General features: G+C 48.5%; 2 protein-coding genes across 3 annotated transcripts in view; both read left to right on the top strand.

Annotated features, from left to right (window-relative positions):
• LOC310712893 (zinc finger protein 213-like) overlaps positions 1 to 24,585 on the top strand; it is a 356,206-nt gene that overhangs the window by 77,027 nt on the left and 254,594 nt on the right. The window lies entirely within an intron of this gene.
• LOC310712855 (uncharacterized protein) lies at positions 3,803 to 14,065 on the top strand. Of its 2 annotated transcripts, XM_083516276.1 has the most exons (3): positions 7,628 to 7,732; positions 8,055 to 8,181; positions 11,222 to 14,065. In XM_083516276.1, exons 1-3 carry the CDS (start codon positions 7,658 to 7,660, stop codon positions 12,469 to 12,471), a joined length of 1,452 nt encoding a protein of 483 aa, XP_083372402.1. In that variant the 5' UTR covers positions 7,628 to 7,657; the 3' UTR covers positions 12,472 to 14,065. The 2 variants fall into 2 exon arrangements, with proteins under 2 accessions (XP_083372403.1, XP_083372402.1); XM_083516277.1 differs by lacking the exons at positions 7,628 to 7,732; positions 8,055 to 8,181 and adding an exon at positions 3,803 to 3,836 and having other exon boundaries at positions 9,605 to 14,065.

Consider the following 24,585-nt stretch of genomic DNA (forward strand, 5'->3'; position numbering starts at 1 on the left):
TATTGTGAGGGAGAAGGATATTAAGAGGGACATAATTGTGAGGGAGAAGGATATTAAGAGGGACATTATTGTGAGGGAGAAGGATATTAAGAGGGACATTATTATGAGGGAGAAGGATATTAAGAGGGACATTATTGTGAGGGAGAAGGATATTAAGAGGGACATTATTGTGAGGGAGAAGGATATTAAGAGGGACATAATTGTGAGGGAGAAGGATATTAAGAGGGACATAATTGTGAGGGAGAAGTATATTAAGAGGGACATGAGGGAGAAGGATATTAAGAGGGACATGATTGTGAGGGAGAAGTATATTAAGAGGGACATTATTGTGAGGGAGAAGGATATTAAGAGGGACATAATTGTGAGGGAGAAGGATATTAAGAGGGACATAATTGTGAGGGAGAAGGATATTAAGAGGGACATGAGGGAGAAGGATATTAAGAGGGACATGATTGTGAGGGAGAAGTATATTAAGAGGGACATTATTGTGAGGGAGAAGGATATTAAGAGGGACATTATTGTGAGGGAGAAGGATATTAAGAGGGACATTATTGTGAGGGAGAAGGATATTAAGAGGGACATAATTGTGAGGGAGAAGGATATTAAGAGGGACATGAGGGAGAAGGATATTAAGAGGGACATGATTGTGAGGGAGAAGTATATTAAGAGGGACATTATTGTGAGGGAGAAGGATATTAAGAGGGACATTATTATGAGGGAGAAGTATATTAAGAGGGACATTATTATGAGGGAGAAGGATATTAAGAGGGACATTATTATGAGGGCGAAGGATATTAAGAGGGACATGATTGTGAGGGAGAAGGACATTAAGAGGGACATAATTATGAGGGAGAAGGATATTAAGAGGGACATTATTATGAGGGAGAAGGATATTAAGAGGGAAATAATTGTGAGGGAGAAGTATATTAAGAGGGACATTATTATGAGGGAGAAGGACATTCGGAGGGACATTATTATGAGGGAGAAGTATATTAAGAGGGACATTATTATGAGGGAGAAGGATATTCGGAGGGACATGATTGTGAGGGAGAAGGATATTAAGAGGGACATTATTATGAGGGAGAAGGATATTAAGAGGGACATAATTGTGAGGGAGAAGGATATTAAGAGGGACATGATTGTGAGGGAGAAGGATATTAAGAGGGACATGATTGTGAGGGAGAAGGATATTAAGAGGGACATGATTGTGAGGGAGAAGGATATTAAGAGGGACATTATTATGAGGGAGAAGAATATTAAGAGGGACATTATTGTGAGGGAGAAGGATATTAAGAGGGACATTATTGTGAGGGAGAAGAATATTAAGAGGGACATTATTGTGAGGGAGAAGGATATTAAGAGGGACATTATTGTGAGGGAGAAGGATATTAAGAGGGACATTATTATGAGGGAGAAGAATATTAAGAGGGACATTATTATGAGGGAGAAGGACATTCGGAGGGACATGATTGTGAGGGAGAAGGACATTAAGAGGGACATGATTGTGAGGGAGAAGGACATTAAGAGGGACATTATTGTGAGGGAGAAGGATATTAGGAGGGACATTATTATGAGGGAGAAGAATATTAAGAGGGACATTATTGTGAGGGAGAAGGATATTAAGAGCGACATGAGGGAGAAGTATATTAAGAGGGACATTATTATGAGGGAGAAGGATATTAAGAGGGAAATAATTATGAGGGAGAAGGATATGAAGAGGGACATTATTCTGAGGGAGAAGGACATTAGGAGGGACATAATTGTGAGGGAGAAGTATATTAAGAGGGACATTATTGTGAGGGAGAAGGATATTAAGAGGGAAATAATTATGAGGGAGAAGGATATGAAGAGGGACATTATTCTGAGGGAGAAGGATATTAAGAGGGACATTATTGTGAGGGAGAAGGATATTAGGAGGGACATTATTATGAGGGAGAAGAATATTAAGAGGGACATTATTATGAGGGAGAAGAATATTAAGAGGGACATTATTGTGAGGGAGAAGGATATGAAGAGGGACATTATTCTGAGGGAGAAGGATATTAAGAGGGACATGATTGTGAGGGAGAAGGATATTAAGAGGGACATTATTGTGAGGGAGAAGGATATTAAGAGGGACATGATTGTGAGGGAGAAGGATATTAAGAGGGACATTATTGTGAGGGAGAAGGATATTAAGAGGGACATGATTGTGAGGGAGAAGGATATTAAGAGGGACATGATTGTGAGGGAGAAGGATATTAAGAGGGACATTATTGTGAGGGAGAAGGATATTAAGAGGGACATGATTGTGAGGGAGAAGGATATTAAGAGGGACATTATTATGAGGGAGAAGTATATTAAGAGGGATATTATTGTGAGGGAGAAGGACATTAAGAGGGACATTATTGTGAGGGAGAAGGATATTATGAGGGACATTATTATGAGGGAGAGGGATATTAAGAGGGACATAATTATGAGGGAGAAGGATATTAAGAGGGACATTATTATGAGGGAGAAGGATATTAAGAGGGACATAATTGTGAGGGAGAAGGATATTAAGAGGGACATTATTGTGAGGGAGAAGGATATTAAGAGGGACATTATTGTGAGGGAGAATGATATTAAGAGGGACATTATTATGAGGGGGAAGGATATTAAGAGGGACATAATTATGAGGGAGAAGGATATTAAGAGGGACATGATTGTGAGGGAGAAGGATATTAAGAGGGACATTATTGTGAGGGAGAAGGATATTAAGAGGGACATTATTGTGAGGGAGAATGATATTAAGAGGGACATAATTATGAGGGAGAAGTATATTAAGAGGGACATTATTATGAGGGAGAAGCATATTAAGAGGGACATTATTATGAGGGAGAAGGATATTAAGAGGGACATACCGTATTTTTCGCACCATAGGACGCACTTTTCCCGTCTTAAAAACTAAGGGGAAAGGTCTGTGTGTCCTGTGGAGCGAATGCAGGGAGGAGGCAGGCAGGAAAAGCCCTCAAGGGCCCCACACAAGCTTCGCGTGGCTCTTGCGGGCTTTTCCCCTCTAGAGAAGCCTTGCACAACCTCTCCAGCCTCTGGGGGGGGGGGGGGGAGAGGCTTCGCAAGGCTAAAGAGGAAGCCAGGGCAGCAAGCGCGATCCATCCTGTTCGCTGCCCTGGCTTCCTCTTTAGCCTTGCGTGCCTCTCCAGCCGCAAGAGATCTACCAGAGGTAGATCTTAACCCTTGCCTCACCTGGGAGCTTTTCTGGGCAGGAATTCCCTCAGCTTAAGTGGGGTGGGGGAAGAGTGGCAGGTAGGGGGGTACCTGCCTAGACACTGAGGCCACATGTCTCTCCGATGAAAATTGGGAGTGGGCATTGTGTGAAGTGCTCTGATGGTGTGGGCATTGTGTGAAGTGCTCTGATGGTGTTTCCTGCTTGGCAGGGGGTTGGACTCGATGGCCCTTGTGGTCTATTCCAACTCTATGATTCTATGATTCTAAGTGGCTGTGGATCTCCTGCCGCAGAATTGTAGGACTGTATAGAGTTGGGAGGGCCACCTGAGGGTCATCTAGCCCAGCCCCCTCACAATGTAGGAATCACAGCTAAAGAACGCCAGGCAGATGGTCCCCCAACCGCTGCTTAAAAGCCTCCAGTGGTGGAGACCCCAAACACCTTCCGAGTTCATAGAATTGCAGGGTTGGAAGGGAACCCCAGGAGTCATCTAGTCCAGCCCCGATGGACAGCGGGCGCAATCCATCCCGTTGCGCAAGACTAAAGATGCTGCGCAAGGCTAAAGAGGAAGCCAGGGCAGTGAGTGCCTGCCCTGGACTGCCTTGTCTTCTTCTTTAGCCGCGCTGGAGAGGTTTAGCTTCTGGCTGGAGAGGTTGTGCGGCTATGGATCCCGCTTGCTGTCTTGGCTTCTTTGCTCTTTGGGGCTGGTGAGGGAACCCGGGCTTCCCCCGCAGCCCCAAGAAGCTCTGGGAGAAGCAGACAGGCTGCGCGCAGCCTGTCCGTTGCTCTTTGGGGCTGGGGGGAGGGATAATATTTTTTTCCTTGATTTCCCCCTCTAAAAACTAGGTGCGTCCTGCGGTCCGGTGCGTCCAATAGAGCGAAAAATACGGTAATTGTGAGGGAGAAGTATATTAAGAGGGATATTATTATGAGGGAGAAGGATATTAAGAGGGACATTATTGTGAGGGAGAAGGATATTAGGAGGGACATTATTATGAGGGAGAAGGATATTAAGAGGGACATAATTATGAGGGAGAAGTATATTAAGAGGGACATAATTGTGAGGGATAAGTATATTAAGAGGGAAACACCACAAAGCTTCCCTTCTCTATTACTAAATCTCCTTATGTCGGCCACTTCCCCTGCCTAATTCTTTATTTGACGGAAAGTCCGGTTTCTGAGGCGTCTTCCAGGGCAGTTCCACCCAGAGGGCCTTGCCACCGTCCCCTCGGATCCAGAGCAGGAAGTCCCCAAGGGACGGTGGCTGGAGCTAGACATGGGCCCTGCTGCTCACCAAGCCACCCAAGCAGATATGGCTGGGTTGGGGCGAAGCTCTGGACTATGAAGTGGGGTTGGGAGGGACCCCCACTGTTGCCTTGGCTCCAGATTACACTCACTTGTCACTCACAGTTATGACTTCTCCCTCCCCCTTTCCCCCCATACAGCTTGGAGTCTGAGCTGTGGTGCAATCCAGCCCTGGTTCCTAGCAAGACTCATCCACGCTTCCTCAGGAAACATTCTTCTCCTCTTCATCTTACAATAGAATAGTGGTTTGATTCATACGATTTTCTGCACCTCGCACTAGGACCCACAGAACTTGGCAGAGGACCAAGGGGCTCCTTCCGATCTCTTGGAGACTTCCGGAGAGCCCTGATGGATGAGCAAGACTCAGCTGGCCCTGAAGCAGGAAGAGGCCATGCCATGGAAATGGGGAGCAGTGGGGAATTCTGGGAAAACTCCATGCAGAAGATCCTGGTTGAGGAGGACACCCTTTGCTCAGAGGTGCAGAGCCAGCAGCTCAGCCAGTTCTGCTACCAGGAGGCCAAAGGACCACGAGAAGTTTGCAGCCAACTCTACCACCTTTGCCATCAATGGCTGAAGCCAGAAAGACACACGAAAGCTGAGATGCTGGACCTGGTGATCTTGGAGCAGTTCCTGGCTGTCCTTCCTCTGGAGATGGAGAACTGGGTGAGGGAATGCGGAGCGGAGACCAGTTCCCAGGCGGTGGCCCTGGCCGAAGGTTTCCTCCTGAGTCAGGCAGAGGAGAGGAAGCAGGCAGAGCAGCAGGTGAGAGAGACTTTCTTCTGGATGCTCCCAAGGGGCTCCAAAGAGGAGGGAGAGTATTCCCAAATCATTTCCTAATGGCCCCTCCTTTTTTGGAAAGCATATTATTATTATTATTATTATTATTATTATTATTATTATTATTATTATTTATGACACCCATGTGGCTGGGTGCCTTCCAGCACATATAAAAGCATCAGAAGACATCAGATGTCTTCTAAAAGTTACACAGTTTTTTATCTCCTTCTCACCTGATGGGAGGGCATTCCCCAGGGTGGGGGCCACTGTGGAGAAGGTCTTCTGCCTGGTTCCCTGTAACTTCACTTATCACAGTGAGGGAATCAGCAGAAGACCCTCAGAACTGGACCTCAGTTCATGGAGACGCTCCTTTGGGTATACTGGGCCTTTGAGGCCGTTTAGGGCTTTGAATTGTGCTGGGAAACGTTCTGGGAGCCAGTGAAGATCCTTGAGGACCAATGTTTCATGGTCCTGGCAGCCAACCCCAGACACCAGTCTAGCAGAAGCAGGAAGCAGCTTTCACCTCTCTCCCCCGAAAGCGCTTGCCTCTGCCATTCCTTCTCTAACCCTTCTCCCCATTCTCTGTTTTGAATCCTTGCTGCTCTTTCAGAGGAAGGATCTTTTGGCAGAAAGGGGTCTTGATTCTTCTGAGGCAGAGAAGACTCCGCTGGACGCCAGAGTGAGGCCTCTGGGTAAGGAGGAAGGAGTGTTTTCTCCCCCGTTTTGTCACATTCTCTTAGTTTTGAAACTAATCTCTGAGTTATTTGCATCTTTTGAGGGAAGACACCTGGAGCCCAGAGCTCGGGGGGGGGGAGATGTATTTTTGCACAACTATTATATGAAATGGGTACAAATGTACAAATGTAGTCAGCAGGGGAGACGTTTATGATAGTTTTGATTAGTTTACGATTACAGTCCAATAATAGCCTCCCTATAACAATGTGAAATTACAATACAATTACTAATACCAATCTTTAAGATACCAAATTATATAATATAGGTGCCCCTCCCCGCATGCTAAAACTGATGGTTTGATGATTTTCTTGATTTCTCCATTCCAAAATCTTATTAATTTCAATTACACTCCTGTCAAGCTAATCCTTTATACAACTGCAGTATTAATGACTTCCATTCGTATGGAAACATCAAATAATATATAAAACTACAAGTGAGGCACTCCAGCGATATCCTTACCCTTCCTGTGTGTGGCAATCTTTCTGTTCGTGATATTTCTTCCTGTCCTTGTAAAATGTTCTGTCTATCTTTTCCTGGTTGTTGCTGTTCTCCATTATTCCTTGGACGGAGCTAATATCCCATTGTGGTTTCAGAAATTCTCCATCGCTCTGTCCTGTGCTTCGTTGTTTGGCAACTTTAACAGCAGCTGCAAAAATCACACTGTCCCAATAAATAATCAGTTTTTGCCATTTTTCTTCTCTGCCTGGGAAGGAGAGGGATCCGTCAGACTGCAAATGACTCAGTAATGAACCTTATTAGCTCCCACACAACTTTCAGATTCCTTACATCCCTGTCTGGCGTAAGATAAATGTGCATTTATCCAATTAAATTAAATTAAATTCCAAGTCCTTTTAACATTATTCAGTTGTCTGTATATAATAAAGGATGGGGAAGAATCACCTCTAATTTTCCATCGTAAACAATTTGCAAAATAGAGCTTCCCTCCCTTTTTCCTTTTTGTTTTTACACACACAGTTCCATTTGATGTTATATTCCATATCTGTAATCCAGTTTCATCCCTGCTCACCTGTACATATATATTTTGAACTAGTATCCAATTGTGGGCTGCCAATTCATTAATGCAGAGAAGAAAACTTGATATAAAGAAGCCATAGGCTCCCCTCCCCCCACTCACTGTCTTTTGCACCAAATGAAGTCTACTCTCAAATTCAAACCTTAAAGACCTTGCAGCTGGTTCAATTCCGCAGTTTATGAGCTCATCTCTTCCAGCAACGCCTGTACATTAGTCCAAATTCAGCTCTGATTGACAGGAGAACCTCTGCTTCTTAATGGTGGCGAAGGAGGGTTTTCGGCAGGCAAAGGGCTTTTGCACTCAGCGCCTCCCTGCCTCCCGCAATCCATGCCGGAGCCGGAACCTGGTACCGAGACAAACTGGGAGTGAAGCCCGTTCCCCCCTGTCCCTGGGGGAAACTTGCAAGAAGAATTACCCTCAGTCATCCTTGTTTTTCCTTCTCCAACGATCTCCCGCTGCCTCCATTAAGGCCAAGCGGAACCGGAAGCTAGCAGGGGAGACTTGGACGAAGCCCCATCTGTACTGAGAGATGCACTGTTTCACCTCTGAGAGAAGCAGGCGCTCACGGTTTCCACTTACCTTGGTCTCTCCCAGGTGACGGAATGATGCCACCAAGACCTGCTCCTTCATCTTTTCATGGTGGTGGAGGGGAGGCAGCAGCTGTGGACCCAGATCAGGTAGGGGGAAGGAGCCTTGTGGGGAAGGACTGCTTGGATGCAGACTGGCTGGACACAGTTGGATGCAGAGGAATGGTGGGAGGAGCCAGAGAAGAGGGAGCCGACTGGGAGGAGGAGGAGGAGGAGGAGGGGTCTGAAGCTGGAGAGGGAAGAGGGCTCAGGGAGCAGAGGGAGTCTGTGGCAGAGAGCAGCCCAGACTCCGAGGCAGAAGCTGCAGCAGGAGAGAGGGATGAGGAAGGCAGAGAGGGGTCTGGCCGCTGTAGAAAACAACAGAGCCAAGTGAATGTTCTCTAGGAGGACAGCCTTTTTCCTGTTCTGTTAGGGTCCAGTGTGCTTTGAAGATGTGGCTGTCCATTTCACAGACGAGGAGTGGGCGTTGCTGGATCCTGACCAGAGAGCTCTCCATAAGGAAGTCATGGAGGAGAATCGTGGGATCTTGGACTCTCTCGGTAAGGCTCCCTATTGGATCATCCTATCTGTTTTGTAATTAAAGACCTCTCTATGTGACGAACCTCTGATATTTCGATGGGGCTCAACAGCGCCACCCACAGCACCTGGGATGTTAACACTCCCACAGCAAACCTTGGATGGATGGCTATTTATTGTTTTCCCTGTGACTATTCTTCCTCCAGTTCTGCCGTTTAAAACCATGATCAGGCTGTCTGAACTGCCCAGGCCTTCTTAAATGTAGGATTCAGAGTGATTTGAGGTGTTGAAGTAGCTTCAGTCAAGTTTCCTGCTTTTGTTCTTCCTTCTGTCTCTCTCTGGTTGACCAAAGAGTCGCTTGGCATTGGAGATGGCACAGATTCCACGACTGAACCAAACAAACTCCATCCCAGAAAAGAGCCAGGCTTTTTGAATTTCAGGCAGTGAACCCTGTAGTAACAATAATGATAATTTTATTATTTTTACCTTGCCCATCTGACTGGGTGGCCCCAGCCACTCTGGGCAACTTCCAACAAATAGAAAAACATAATCAAACATCAAACATTAAAAACTTCCCAATACAGAGGTGCCTTCAGAAGTCCTCTAAAAGTTACATAGTTATTTCCTTGACATCTGATGGGAGGGCGTTCCACAGGGTGGGTGCCCCTACCGAGAAGGCCCCCTGCCTCGTCCCCTGTAACTTCTCACAGTAATGTAACATTTAAGTACAGTGGTACTTCAGGTGAAGAACTTAATTCGTTCTGGAGGTCTGTTCTTAACCTGAAACTGTTCTTAACTTGAAGCACCGCTTTAGCTCATGGGGCCTCCTGCTGCCACTGTTAGTGGAGTCTGTAACCTGAAGCGTATGTAACCTGCAGCGTATGCAACCCGAGGTAACACTGTATATCTTAATTTTGGACAGGGAACTTTCCCACTTTGGCCACCTTTTAAATACCGTGTTTTTCGCTCCATAGGACGCACTTTTTCCGTCTTAAAAACTAAGGGGGAAAGTCTGTGTGTCTTTTGGAGCGAATGCAGGGGGGGGGGGAGGCAGGCAGGAAAAACCCCCAAGAGCCACACACAAGCTTCGCGCGGGTCTTGGGAGTTGGGAGGTCCACCCGAGGGTCATCTAGCCCAGCCACCTCACAATGTAGGAATCACAGCTAAAGAACGCCAGGCAGATGGTCGCCCAACCGCTGCTTAAAAGCCTCCAGTGGTGGAGACCCCCAACACCTTCCGTGGTCATAGAATTGCAGGGTCGGAAGGGAACCCCAGGAGTCATCTAGTCCAGCCCCGGTGGACAGCGGGCGCGATCCATCCCATTGCGCAAGGCTAAAGATGCTGCGCAAGGCTAAAGAGGAGGCCAAGGCAGCGAGCGGGATGGATCGCGCTTGCTGCCTTGTCTTCTTTAGCCGCGCTGGAGAGGTTTAGCTTCTGGCTGGAGAGGTTGTGCGGCTATGGATCCCGCTTGCTGTCTTGGTTTCTTTGCTCTTTGGGACTGGGGGGGGGGACCCAGGCTTCCCCCGCAGCCCCGAGAAGCTCTAGGAGAAGCGGACAGGCTGTGCGCATCCTGTCCGTGGCTCTTTGGGGCTGGGGGGGGAATATTTTTTCCCTTGATTTCCCCCTCTAAAAACTAGGTGCGTCCTGTGCTCCGGTGTGTCCAATAGAGCGAAAAATACGGTAATAATAAAAGCACATTTTATTTAGGAAGATAGTACAGATCCATATTTAAATTTGAACAAAATGACATTACCAGGTTAAGCTGTACTTTTAAAAACTAGAGAGAGAAAACATATAATATTCAACTTAATTTGTATAGGAAACTAGACATTTTTACAGAACAAAAGGAACATTATAACATCTAACTCCCTTCAGTTCTTTTTTAAAAAAAATAATATTCATTATTTTTAAACCTTATAAAAAAGAAAGAAGAAAAAAGAAGAAGAAAACATACAATACAATATACATACAATACACGACACAACATTAACACATTAAAAAAAGCAAAATCAGTTCAAAAACACACATCATACCATCTCAATATCCTCTCTTTCATTCCCTTGTTTTATCAACCTCCTCGCACCTCCCCTTTTTTTATTCCATTTCTATTAATTGTTTCAGCAAATCCTTTCCATCTTTCTCTATTTACTGTCATATGATTATCTTAACATATTTTAACCTTATTTTCCATTAAAATTATAATTACTTATTTATGCTTAATTCCTTAAAGCATTTCTACTAAAGCCATATAATTTCCTTCCAACATTTTTCTAACATTCATTAATTTTACATTATTTCCATATATAGATTTTAAACTTTTTCCAATATTCTTCCACCGTCTCTTCTCCCTGGTCTCGGATTCTGCCAGATCGGTGGTAATTTGACTTTCTTCACTCTCTCCTGCAGGCTTGTGCGGTCTAAAAATTCCCCCCTCTCCTCTTGCTTCCAAGGGGGGTTTGATGATTTTAGCCAATGGAAGTTTAATCCTTTATGGAAAGCTTTCCAAGACGTTAGTTTGTAGCTTTTTTGCTCCAGTCTATTTACAAAAGGGGAGGGCGGACTTCCTGTTTGAAACCTCCCCGTTTCGGTACCAAATTAAGACGTTTAAAAATCCAATTTTCCGTTCTACTCACGGGTAGTTGTTTTAAAATCGAATTGTCCACAGGAAAAAGTCAGCGTTCTCCGGCAACAGCAATGTGGCTTCACTCCGTGAAAGAAGCAGTCAATTCGCAGCACCGCGCCACTCACCCCACGTCGCTCCGGATCCCCGAAACTGGGTTTCCCTGCGAGTAGGGGAGGCGCAAAAGGTGCCAGCCGAATCCCACGTTCACAGGCTTCACCCACCTGTGATTTTTTGTGGGTCCCTGCCTTCGCCGTGGCGGTCAGACCCTAATTTCCACGAAGCGAATTCCTCCCGGTCAGAGGAATTCAGCCATTACCAGAGACGCTAACCCGGAAGTCCTAACTCCCTTCAGTTCTTCGCCTCTCCCAAGCATTAATTAGCATTGTTCCATAATTTGGGACTGCACTTCTTCCCGAGACTCTAATCCGTTTGCCTCTTAGTTTCAGGTGGTAATGAATTGGAAATGAAGAACAAGGGAGACCACAACGAAATCCACACAGTGGAGGAGCCATATCAGGATTCAGACTGTGGAGAGAGCTTCAGTCAGAGCTCCCATGCCACTTCCCATCAAAGAAATCCCCTTGAGAAGAAACACTATCAATGCTTGGAATGTGGAAAGAGCTTCACTCGGAGTGCCAATCTCACTGTCCATCAAAGGATTCATACAGGGGAGAAACCCTATCAGTGCGTGGAATGTGGAAAGAGCTTCAACCAGAAGGCCAAGCTCACTTCCCATCAAAGGATTCATACAGGGGAGAAACCCTATCACTGCTTGGAGTGTGGAAAGAGCTTCACTGATAGCTCCTCCCGCACCTCCCATCAAAGAATTCATACAGGGGAGAAACCCTATCAGTGTGTGGAATGTGGAAAGAGCTTCACTCGGAGTGCCAATCTCACTTCCCATGAAAGGATTCATACAGGGGAGAAACCCTATCAGTGCGTGGAATGTGGAAAAAGCTTCAGGACGAGCTTTGAACTCACTTTGCATCAAAGGATTCATGCAGGGGAGAAACCCTTTCAGTGCGTGGAATGTGGAAAGAGCTTCATTAGAAAGCACAGTTTCACTTCACATCAAAGAATTCATACCGGGGAAAAACCCTATCAGTGCTTGGAATGTGGAAAGAGCTTCAATCGGAGTGCCCATCTCACTTCACATCAAAGAATTCATACAGGGGAGAAACCCTTTCAGTGCTTGGAATGTGGAAAGAGCTTCAAACAGAGGGCCAAGCTCACTTCCCATCAAAGGATTCATACAGGGGAGAAACCCTATCACTGCTTGGAGTGTGGAAAGAGCTTCAGTCACAGGTACAATCTCACTTCCCATCGTAGAATTCATACAGGGGAGAAACCCTATCACTGCTTGGATTGTGGAAAAAGCTTCAGGACAACCTCTGAACTCACTTCCCATCAAAGGATTCATACAGGGGAGAAACCCTGTCAGTGCCTGGAATGTGGAAAGAGCTTCAGTCACAGGGCCAAGCTCACTTCCCATCAAAGGATTCATACAGGGGAGAAACCCTTTCAGTGCGTGGAATGTGGAAAGAGCTTCACCTGGAAAATAAGCTTCACTTCCCATCAAAGAATTCATACAGGGGAAAACCCCTATCAGTGTCTGGAATGTGGAAAGAGCTTCACCAGGAAAGAAAATCTCACATCCCATCACAAAATCCATACAGGGGATAAACCCTAACAGTGCGTGGAATGAGGAAAGAGCTTCAGTCAAAGCAACAATTTCATTTCCCATCAGAGAATTCTCACAGGGTAGAAACTATTTCAGTGCCAAGAGTGTGATCGGAGGGATTTATGAAAGTTTGGTTTCATTTTTAATGTTCTTAACACAATTGGAGCTCTTAAAAGGACTTAGATCTCCCTGAAAAAGCTAAAATCAAGACAGGTTTGGACAAGTTTTTTTCTCTTTGAAGAAAAATATTTCTTCTACTCTGAGCCACTTAAACAGAATTGGATTCCTGCAAGACAACCACTCTTATCTGGACACCTAAATTGCTATGTCCTCTTGGACACATTCTTTCTATTTTCTTTTTTATGGTTCCGCTCAAAGTAATTATTTGGTTCATTTGTTTAATTCGAATCTTAATTTGAGAAATTGGATTTTATGTTAAACATCTTATGTGTGTTGGGGATCAGGCTGGAAGGAAGAGGGAGGGCTGGAAAAATGCAGGAAACAGGATCTCTTGGGAAAGAGTTATTCTGTGACCTTGACAAACTGATAAGGTGCTGCTGGAAAATAGGCTGCTTTGAGAACAAGGGAGAGGGAGATTTTTAATATGGCAGTTCAAAAACAGTTAACACCAGGCCTGTGTTAAATCTGGAGAAGCTATTAGCCCGAATTGATAAAAATCATGGACGGTTTGGGTGGAAGATAAGAGGCAATTGCGGGCGCTTTGGCGGTCCTTGAGATGAGACAGAAAGCCCAGCCTCTGAGACGGAGAGGAGGGAGGAGAGCAGGATTTTAGCAAAGGGTTGAGCGGAGTGGCTGGGAGTGGAATTAGACCGGCTTGTGGAGCAAGGAGTGCTCGAGCCGGTGCCTAATGCCCCCTGAGAAAACCCAAGTCATCACACCTGTCAAGCCCAATGGCTCAGTCCACATCTGCGCAGATTACAAATGTACCATAAAGAAGGCCCTTATGGCTCATGCATAAACGGTGCCAATGGTCAGCCATGTCCTCGCCACCCTGGCAGGGTCTAAGATTTTTGGCAAGCTGGCCCAGGCCCAGGCCCAGGCCTGGTTTGGATAGAAAACCAATGTGAATAAATCCCCCCAGTGAAACCCCCTGGCCGGTCTTCCTGTCTCCCTCTCCCTGTGTCCCCACCCTGCCCCAATCAAAGTCCCAGCCAGCAGCTGCCCTCCAGGCCTTCCTCCGCCCACCTTGGGGCCTCAAGGCATGCGGGCAGAATTTGGTGGGGGGCCAGGCTGGGCTCAGGGGTCTGCTTTCCTCTCCTTGCACTGGGAAGCTTGTCTACTAACTAATAGATAAAGGGTTGTTTGGAAGACTAAGCCATCTCTACCCCCCACCCTGTTTTGAAATAAAGCCTATTTAAGAATTGGGGACACGGAGGAAGGAGAAGGTTATGTACTAAGCTTGGATCCTAGAATAAAAGGCAAGTAGGATCCTAGAATGCAACAACTGATTGGCCTGCAGGAAAAGACCAATCAGGCTCCAGGAGGGAAGCAGAATCGGCCAATCAGACAGAACTAATTGTGTAAATAATGTAGATAAAAGCCTGAGGTTGGGGGGGGTGCAGTTAAATCACTGTTTTACAAGCTGCAATAAAGAGCCTGAAACCACAATGGGACTCCTGAGTAGATTTAGAGAATCTAAAGCCTCTCTGGTTGGGATTGTCCAGGAAGGAGATTGGAGATGGTTGCCAGTCAAAGGGTAGTTTAAGACACGGGGGGGGGGGAGAGCTCCTTGTGAAAGGGGGGGCAGTTTTGGGAGACATTCCAGCCCTGGCATTGGGAGCCAGAAGAGGAATCCTGGAAGAGGACACTCCAGGCTCATCTAGTCCAACCCCTGCAATTCAGGAACCCCGGTTCTTAGTCCCGCCAGCTCCCTTGAACTGGGCAACTCAGATGCCTGGAGCAGCGCCCCGTTGGATAGCAGCCTTGGGTCGCCTCTGGAGCTGGCTGGACCTTTTGGACGGCTGTTTCCATCCCGCCTGCCTTCTGCTGGCAGGTCCGGTTGGGAGTTGTAGTCCAAAGCCCATTGAGGGTGCCTGGTCCTGGAGGTGGTTTTCAAGTTGGAACTATGTTTTGACCCTTTGCCGAAAGGAGATGCCACAAAGTGTGTGTGTGTGAGGGGGGTGTCTTTTCAGTGCCAGGATACAAGTTGCTCTCTTGACCTGGGAGCCCAATCCCTCTCCCCCACCCCTAGAAAAGGGGGTCTTCCCCTCATCCTCTCCTTGCAGGACCCCTTTTTCCTTCCTCTTTGCTCAGGGAGTCGGAACCAACTCACTCTCAAGGGACCCTGGAGCCAAACACTTGCAGAGTTTTACTTCTCAAGCAAAGGGTGGGAAGGAATACATTCTTGTTGCTCTTGAGATGTACAGAAATCTGTTCCCCGCGGAGGGAGAAGCTCGCCAGGCCCCCAAAGTCCCCCGATGGAGCAGCTCTGTGCCTGCGCCACGCCTGGGGCTCCTCCCCAGGCAGAGAGGGACCAGCAAAAGGGTTAAGTGGCACCAAGCTGGCTTCCTCGAGAGGAATAAAGGGAGGAGGCTCCCCAGAGCAAAAGCTCCGTCCCCATCTGGGCTTTTTTCTCTCTGCTCCACAAGTGCTGCCTGGGGGCGCCTTCTGGGATCCGGTGAGTGGCCTTGGGGAGATAGGGGGTCCCAGGGCTGCAGGGGAGGGTCCCCCCAAGAAGACCCCTCTGGGGCCCTGGCTCCTGAGAGAGAGAGAGAGAGAGAGAGAGAGAGAAGGGAGCAGGGCGAGCTCCGCTTTGCAAGGGCTCAGAAGAACAGCCACGAGGGCCAGGGAGTCATGATGAGGGACCCCCAAAGTCATCTAGCCCACCCCCGGCCAGCCTGGAATCTTCTGCCCAACCTGGGGCTCGAACGCAGGGGCCTGAGATCAAAGAGACTGATAGAATTATAGAGTTGGAATAGACCACAAGGCCCATTGAGTCCAACCCCCTGCCAAGCAGGACTCGTGCTCTACCCACTGAGCTCTCCTGCCTTTTTCGGGTTCATTTCTGGAAGAGTCAGAGAGAGAGAATGTGAGCTTGGTTTGCTCCACCTTGCAAGGGTTAAAAGGAACTGAGCTGCATTCCTAGAGAGGACAGGGAATAAGGGGGGGGGAATGAGGTCCTCCTGAGCAAATGCCCCTCCCTCCTTCCCAGGATCCTCCCTGCAAGAGGGGGAGGGAGCTTTCATTTCCTTTGCAGGAGCTGCCTCAGTTTCCCTTCTGGCATCTGATGAGCTTCCTCTCTTTTCTGCCCTAGGGTGCATTGGGGAGAAGTGGGGCGGGGTGTCCCAGGGCTGCAGGGGACGGATCCGTGGGGATTCTGCTCAGCTCCTGCAAGGGGATCCCCAAGCCAGGGCTAAGAGGTTCTGCCCCCCTTCTCTCTGCAAAGCCAGGGAGGCTGCAAGTAACAGGAGGTCTGCAACTCTTCTCTTGCTCCTTTGGGGAGGGGTCACTGAGTCAGAAAGAAAAGGGCCTGCAAAGGAACCCTGATGGGATTGAGGAATCAGCCACGTTCCTTAGCCCAGGTGGTAGCCAGATGGAAACATCTGGAGGCAGAAATAAAAACTTGGCCTCTGTGCTAAAGAAAGTCCTTCCATCTCGCAGTGTGCAGTTAGGCCCATGGAACTCCCTGCCACAGGAGGACGAGATGGCTTGAGAAGAGGATGAGGCCAATTCAGGGAGGAGCAGAGGGCTAGCGATGGCTCCAGGCCCCCCAGTTGGAGTCAGCCATGCTTCTGAAAGGCGAGAGAGTTGCCCTCAGAACAAAGACAGAAGTCTGTCTTGAGAACATGGGAATATAGTGCTTGAACTCCGAGTCTGGGCTGTGATTCAGACTCATCCATGCTGGCCCAGGGAACATTTCTCTTCTCCTGACTGTGTATCAATCTTGTAGTAGAAGAATGCATTTGCTTTACAGGATTCTCTGGCACCTCTCAGGAGGACAGGCAGAACTTGGCAGAAGACCTAGGGACTCCTTCCGATCTCCTTGGAACAGAGATGGATGAGCAAGACTCAGCTGGCCCTGAAGCAGGAAGAGGCCTTGCAACTCACCATGGGAGCAGTGGGGAATTCTGGGAAAACTCTGTTTGGTCACATTATGTGGATTTCAAAACTAATCTATGAATTTGTTTAATCTTGGGGGGGGGGGGGAGTCACAGAGGACCAAGAGCCCAGAGAAAGGAAAATGTATTTTTGCACTCTAGTATGTGAAATGGGTACAAACGTCCACATTTAGGTGGCAACTCCTACTTGTTTGAAGGCGCACCTGTAGTTTTCCTTTGGAGTGAAGCATGTGCTCTTGGCTTCCCACTTACCTTCTTCTCTCGCAGGAAACGGAACGAGGCCAGCAAGACCTGCTTATCCATCTTTTCTTGGTGGCGGAGGGGAAGCTGCCCCTGTGGACCCAGAGCAGGTAGGAGGAAGGAGCCATGTGGGGAGAGAGGATGTCATGGACTGGGAGGAAGCGCCAAGGAAGGAGGGTTGAAGGCTCAAATAGGCTTCTAAGCAGTTCACACCCCATACCAAAGAGTGGCCAGGATTCACCCCATCAGTCCCACAATGGGGCTTTCCCCCTCTCATTCCCCTGCGCACCTTGGAGATGTCTATAGGGCTTCAGGAGGGTCCTCCCTGTCGCGAAATCTTTGTGGTGCTTTAGCAGAAATGTGTTGGAGCTGGAACTTAATGAGTTAAGCTTTTCCCATGATGCTACACCATTCTGACGTCACTTTTAGAAGCTCGGGAGGAGCTTGGGCAAGATTGCCAGTCCCACTATGTGAGCTGTGGGGAAAAGGACGTAGTGCTGTGATGGCTGCAACTAGTCCTGGAAATTCCTGAGAAATGTTGGAAATAAAAGCTGTATAGAGACAAACGGGACTCTGTGTGTTTGTCTGAAAGCTGAGTCAAGTTGGTGACAGTTTTACATCGCTGTGCGAAGCTCTGCTGAACCGTGACGGAGAGGTGCCGGAGTGGAAGCGTGCCGGGCAGCAATAAATCGCTAATTGAGGTTCGTAAATCAATTAGCGGGGGTCACGGCTAACAAAACAGCACAGGTTATGGGTCCATAAATAACCGCTTGTAAAACTGTCGCGGGAGCTGCGAATCTGCGGTGTCGAGCAGGGGCGGCAGAAGGTGCAGACGGAAGCAAACAAGCAAGCTGCGAGACGCAGAGAAGTGCCTGTGTTGCTGAGAACTGCCAAGAGCCGAGGGCAGCTGCAGAATCGTTTCTCCACGCCAGGGGAGCTGGAAATCTTGTGAGTACAGCTTGGGGCGCTTTTGGAGAACGGGAGGCCGGAATCTGAGGCAAGCAGGCAAGCAAGCTGAAAGACGCTGCAGAGAGCTTGGGGCTGTGCCTAACGTTTGAAGGCAAGCTGACGGCGATGCTGATGCCAGCTTGAAGTTCTGCCTGGAGTTGTGAGAGGCAGGGGCGCTGATCTGCTAAACCGGGAGCCGAAGAGCGGCTGGTTGTTTACGTGAGTACGCTGGGCCCCGGGGGAAGATGGCAGGCTGCCAGGTCTTGGAGGACTGTGGGAGGCTCACTTTAAGAAGTTGGGCAACCTGGCTGCTGATCTGAAGTCTACTGTTCTGGGTGCCAGGAAGCCAGAGGCAGTTCAGCGCTCCAGGGTGTTTGTGAGGCTGGAGGCGGAAAGCAAGGGCCGGGAGATGGCTGCTTCAGAACAGAAAGACAAGATGGCGCTGATCACCTACGTGAGAGCCGGTGCACAGCTGGGAAAGGCTGTGGGCCCCAGAGGGGGGGCAAAGGGACTTGGCGCTTGGAAATGTACTGCTGTGTTTGCTGTGAAGGCTTCAGCAGGAGGCCAGAGCCCTGGGGAAGGACTACAAAAGCCTAGAGATGGCTGGAGCCCCTGTTCCTGATGATTTAGCCTCAAGGAGTGCTGGTGAGCATGTCGGGGGGGCGGAAAGTTCCAAAGGCAAGTTTGAAAAGTTTTCCACTGAACCTGCTGGAGCGGAGAGCGGCTTCAGGGGGGGCGAGGCTGGTGGGAGGCGCCGTTCCAGAAGGAGGAAGGCCAAGCCAGCTGGGAGCCCCAGGCAGTGTTTTTCCACTGGAGTTCGTCGTTGCTACGTGTGCAAAGCTCCGGGACGTCTGCGGAGAGATTGCCCCCACCGGAGCAGAGAGAAAAGGCAGGATGTTGCCAAGGTCAAACTGCTGAAATCTCATGGGAACCAGTCGGGTTACCATGGCAACCGGTCTGGAAAAACAACCAGGCGCGGGACTGAGGCTGGTGTACGTGCCAGGTGCCAGGAAGAGACAAGGACAGAGCAAAGTTTTGTTATTGGCTCTGCTGCTAATTGCAATTTGATTCCAGAGACATCTGCTGGGAAGCTGCGGAAATGCAGGACTGCTTTAACAGGGATGACTGTTAGGTTCACAGACGGAACACAAAAGCCAGTCTGTGGTATGGCTAACGTGTTTTTCTCTACTTCACAGGAGAAGCGAGAGATCAACGTTGTGCCGGGACTGAAGTGTTGTCTTTTATCTGTATCAGCTCTAATGAAGCAGGGATACAATGCTCGTTTTGAAAATGACACCTGTTCCATTTTCAGAGGAGGGAGACAACGGGTCAACATACAGAGGGAGAACAACGTCTTTGTTCTGAAGTCACCTCTGGAGGGTGGTGGGAATGCTGGAAAAGCACAGGTGCAGTGTGCTAAGGTTCCCAGTCATGTGCAAAAGTTGCACAGGTGCACAAAAGGGGGTAAAATCACACAAGGTGGGAGGAGGTCCCAAGGGTGCAGGGCATGCAAAGGTGCAAAGGTGCTTGGTTTTCCCGGGTTTGGGAGAGTAACCAAAGAGCCCTTTGAGCTGGTTCACACAGATCTGTCAGGACCCAAGAGGTCTGAGAGTCTGGGTGGGGCCAGGTATGTGCTGTCGCTGACAGGTGACCACAGCCAGGTTGGCTGGTGTTTCTCTCTCAAATCACAGGGGGAGGTGGCGCAACTGATCCAGGATTGGGTTGCGGAGGTGGAACTAAGGTTCTCCACCAGGGTGCAAGGGTTCAAGAGCGACCAAGGGTCACAGTTTACTGGGTCCGCTCTGGAGAAATTTTTCAAGGAAAAGGGAATACGTCACCAGGTGACGGGTGCAAAGTCTTCTCAAGGGAGAAGGGAGGCTGTGGCTGATCCCGGTGATGGGGACCAGATCCGGAATCAGGGTTCAGGGCAGGTTTGGGCATCTCCAAGGGTTGTGAAAGGAGTGTCCAGGTGTGAGGCTTCATCTCCGGTAATGGAGAAAGCTCACGGAAGGGTTGTCAAGTCAGAAGGGGAAAGGTCTGACGGAGAAGACACAACTGCTGGCCCTAATGGGTCAGTAGGGTATCAGATCACAGGTGCGTGGAAAAGTGTCGCACAGTGTGATTCTGGGAGTGTTGAAGGGGTTCAACAGGTGCCTGGGAAGGATGCTGGGAAGGAGCACAAGGCAAAGGGAAAGGTGTTGAACTCACAAGGGTCTTGTCAGAAGGTGCAGCAAGGGGGGGTGTTGGAGCTGGAACTTAACGAGTTAAGCTTTTCCCATGATGCTACACCATTCTGACGTCACTTTTAGAAGCTCGGGAGGAGCTTGGGCAAGATTGCCAGTCCCACTATGTGAGCTGTGGGGAAAAGGACGTAGTGCTGTGATGGCTGCAACTAGTCCTGGAAATTCCTGAGAAATGTTGGAAATAAAAGCTGTATAGAGACAAACGGGACTCTGTGTGTTTGTCTGAAAGCTGAGTCAAGTTGGTGACAGTTTTACATCGCTGTGCGAAGCTCTGCTGAACCGTGACGGAGAGGTGCCGGAGTGGAAGCGTGCCGGGCAGCAATAAATCGCTAATTGAGGTTCGTAAATCAATTAGCGGGGGTCACGGCTAACAAAACAGCACAAAATGCTTAGAGTTCCAGGTTCTTCAGTGCAGTATATTTATTGTGAGCTCTATATATACAAATATCTACAGGCTATAATACAGGAGCAGTTCATACAGTCAAACGGAGTACCTGGCTGCACCTTAAGGCAAAGAGGAAGACTCTCTCTCTCTGACCACACTCCTCTGCACCACCACCTTTACTGCTGGACAGGTTTCCCTTTCAAACCAAGGACAGCCAATCAACTGACAGCATTCTGACCCTGCACTTGCACAGAAAGTACTGCAGGCCGATTGCATAGGCCAGTTGCATCAGCTAGCAGACTCAAGCCTGCAGACTTACTATCTCACACAGCATTCTGGGATCCCAACACTCCCCACCCGGCAAGAACAGCACAGAGGGACAGAAGAAGGGATCCTTCCATGTGGCAAACGGGAATGTTTGTGCACAGGATTTGAAGAATGTTTTGAAGAACACCAGCTTCTTAATGCCCTTCATTAAAATACACAATGAATACCGTATTTTTCGCTCTATTGGACGCACTGGACCATAGGAAGGGGAGAACAGGAATTTTTTTCTTCTTGTTGTTCTCCCCCTCTAAGTCAAGGTGTGTTCTGTGCGTTCAAGGTGCGTTCACCCGAAGCCTCTGGAGGCGTTGGGTTCCTTTTGACCTGCTCTTTGGGGCTGGGGGGGGAGTGCTACTTTCTCCCACCGCCAGCCTCAAAGACCAGGTCGGGAAACAGCGGGAAGGCAGCGCTCCACCTCCCCACTGTCCCCCCAGCTTGTGGGGCTGGCGGTGGGGAAAGCAGCGCTTCTCCCCACCGCCAGCCTCCAAACCAGGTCGGGGAACAGTGGGAAGGCGGCGCTCCGCCTCCCCACTGTCCCCCGAGCCTGTGGGGCTGGCGGGGAGAAGCGCTGCTTTCCCTAGCACCAGCCTCCAAACCAGGTCGGGATTGGAGGCTGCTATCCGAAAGCCTTGGGAGTTCCCGCCCGGCTCCCCAGGCTTGCGTATATTTGCCCGAAGCCCGGGGTGTGCAGCGCAGCGTGCCCCAGGCTTCGGGATGCAGGCTGCTATCCGCAAGCCTTGGGAGCCCGTCGGGCACTTCCGCTGAGCTCCCAAGCCTTGTGGATAGCTTCCTGAAGCCTGGAGAGTGAGAGGGGACGGTGCGCACCGACCCCTCTCGCTCCCCAGGCTTCAACGAAAGCCTGCATTCTCTCCATAGAGCGCACACACATTTCCCCTTCATTTTTGGAGGGACCGTTTCACTTCCCATCAGAGAATTCATTCAGAGGAGAAACCCTATGACTGCTTGGAGTGTGGAAAGAAATTCAGTCACAGCCACAATCTCACTTCCCATCAGAGAATTCATACAGGGGAGAAACCTTATCAGTGCTTGGAATGTGGAAAGAAATTCAGTGAGATGCCATGACGCTCATTGTCCACTAAAGAATTTATCCAGGGGAGAAACCCTATCACTGCTTGGAGTGTGGAAAGAAATTCACCCAGCGCACCCGTCTCACAACCCATCACAGAATTCAGAACACTTTTAATGCCAAGAGTGTGGAAAGAGCTTCAGTCACAGGGCCTGTCTTGCTTCCCATCAAAGAATTCACATTGGAGGTAAACGGTAGTAGTGGCGGCTGTTGGGAATCTGCCAGGGAGATAGTGTCCATCATGAGCCCCCAAGCCGGAGTTCTGGACGATCATCGATCTTCCGTAGACAGGCAGATCCAGCAGTTAGCGACACGAAGCCTCTGGAAATTCCTAGCCACATTCCAGGCTTGTGCACACTGTTTATCAGCAGATACAAGCACAGCCAAAAGTCGCACCGCAGAAGAGCATAATTTACAGACTTTATTAGCGTTTAACAGAACAAAAGAAAACGTGACCGTTCTGTGTCAGCATCTCTGGCCGTCTGGCAAAAACGAAAGGAATATCAGAACATAAACATCCTGTGAATAGGACATGCGCAGACTCTGTGACTCCCCAAAGCCTGCTCCCTTTTAAGGTGGAAAGGAAATATCCTAACATCCTCCCCCTTTCCGTGTAACCTGTTGTACCTGTGGTTCACCCAATTGCAACCTTTGTACATAAACCTTAAGTTGCTCTCTGTTAACAACCTTCGACAACAGATCAGCAGGAATTTCATTTCCTGGCATGTAGGACACCTGAATCAGTCCTTTCTGAATACACTCTCTTGCACGATGTAGCTTAATCTGCAAGTACTTGGTTCTCTGCTTGCAACTCTCGGAGTTCAGCAAAGCCAAACACGATCTATTGTCTTGATACACTTGAACAGGACATTTCACAGAAACTCTGATGTCCTTAAACAGTTGCATCAACCATTCACAATCCATGAGTGAAAATGACAGAGCATTGAGTTCTGCTTCACAGGAACTTAGGCTCACTGTTGTCTGCTTCTTGCACAACCAGTCAAACAGGCAGTGGTTGTACATGTAGCATACGCCAGAAGTGCTTGTACCATCCGTGGTGTCACTTCCAAAACTTGCATCTGCAAAGATTTCAAGACCTCCAGTCTTCTGACTGGTGAACCTCATCCTGTAGTGCATAGTCCCTTTCAAATAGCGGGCTATGCGCTTCAGAGCTTTCCAATCCTGAACCGTAGGATTGTTGGCATGTCTGCTAAGCAAATTACAGCTTACAGCTATGTCAGGTCTTGAACATCTGGCAATGAAATTCAGCTTGCCTAGAATGCATCTGTATAGCGTTGTGTCAGAAAACGCTTCAGCAGTACTGTCTACCTGGTAACCTGTCACCATCGGTGTGTCTGCTGGGTTTGCATCAACCAAATTCAACCTGGTTAACACATCAGCAATTTTCTGTGTTTGGTGTACCAGAAAATTACCTGCTTGGTCCCTCTCCACCTGCAGAGAAAGATAGTTGGATACCTCACCAAGATCCTTCATGTCAAAGTGCTCCTTCAGCTGAGCTAGGGTGCTTTGGTAAAAAGCCTGATTCTTCCAAAACATCAGAAGATCATCAACAAAACATAAACAATACAGTTTGTTTTGCCCCTCCTCTTTGACAAACACACATGGATCAGCTTTGCCCTGGTGAAAACCTAGAGAAAGCAATGTCTCAGTGAGTTTTGTGTTCCAACATCTGGCACTCTGCTTGAGACCATATAAGGATTTCCGCAGTTTACAGACCATTCCCTTCTGTATCTCCATCCCATCAGGTGGAAGCATGAACAGCTCCTCCCCCAAAACCCCGTACAAAAAAGCTGTATTAATGTCGTGGTGGGAAACATGCAGTTTCTCCTCCGCAGCGATCTTGAGCATCAGCCGAATGCTCTCATATTTGACTGTGGGAGAGTAGGTCTCGTGGTAATCCTGTCCTGGTACCTGTGAAAAACCTCTGGCAACCAATCTGGCTTTGTGTCTGACTACCTTGCCATTCTGGTCTGTCTTGGCCTTGAAGACCCATTTGCTGCCAACCAGTCTCATTCCTGGGACTACCGGTACCAGTTCCTAAGTTTGGTTCCTGTCCAAGGAATCAACTTCAGCCTTCATGGCATTAAGCCAAGGCTCAGCATCTTTAGAGGTTAACTCCTGAACCTCTTTGAAGCTTGAAGGTTCCCATACCTTCTTTGAGCTACTAAGAACAGCAGTTGCTGTCTTAGCGAACTCATCAGCATACCTCTTTGGAGGTCTGCCCTTGGTCGCCCTTTCAGACCTACGTACTAGACGCAAGTCTTCTGGACTCATCTCCTCTTTCTTAGGAGAAAAATGACCAATGGTGAACAGTGGTTCTTCCAGTTCATTGTCAGACGCATCAGATGGTCTGACTGAGGCCTTTGCGCTCTGGTAGTCTGCTGTGTCATCACTGTCACTGACATCAGCAGCAGCAGCAGCGCCACCCATTGAACTGGAATCCGAACTCTGATCATCATCATCCTCATCATCCTCATCAGCAGCAGCTTTCTCATCTTTAGCTGCTTGCTTGACAACACCTTCATCCTCCTCTGGGTAACTCTGGAAAATTCCCACATTTTCCCCCCACTTAGGATTGTACTCAACACTCCTTGTGAACTTAATGGACTTAGAGTCAGTCATCCATACCCTGTATGCACCTTTTTCGTACCCCATGAACAAACCATGTGCCCCACGCTTCCCAAGCTTGTTGGTTTGTTGTGTGCGTATCCACATGTCAGAACCGAAGATTTTCATGTGTTTGGTGTTGGGTTTCTTGCCAAACATCTTTTCATAGGGGGTACAACCAATGGGTGA

Source organism: Podarcis liolepis (genome assembly GCF_965112155.1).
Source record: "Podarcis liolepis genome assembly, chromosome: 7".
Classification (NCBI taxonomy): Eukaryota; Metazoa; Chordata; class Lepidosauria; order Squamata; family Lacertidae; genus Podarcis; species Podarcis liolepis.

Excerpts from the sequence above, each read along its gene's own strand:
- LOC310712855 (XM_083516276.1), top strand. The coding sequence starts at position 7,658 with ATGATGCCACCAAGACCTGCTCCTTCATCTTTTCATGGTGGTGGAGGG. Across the intron at positions 7,733-8,054 it reads CAGCTGTGGACCCAGATCAG|GGTCCAGTGTGCTTTGAAGA; the intron begins GTAGGGGGAAGG and ends CTGTTCTGTTAG. Across the intron at positions 8,182-11,221 it reads TGGGATCTTGGACTCTCTCG|TTTCAGGTGGTAATGAATTG; the intron begins GTAAGGCTCCCT and ends TTTGCCTCTTAG.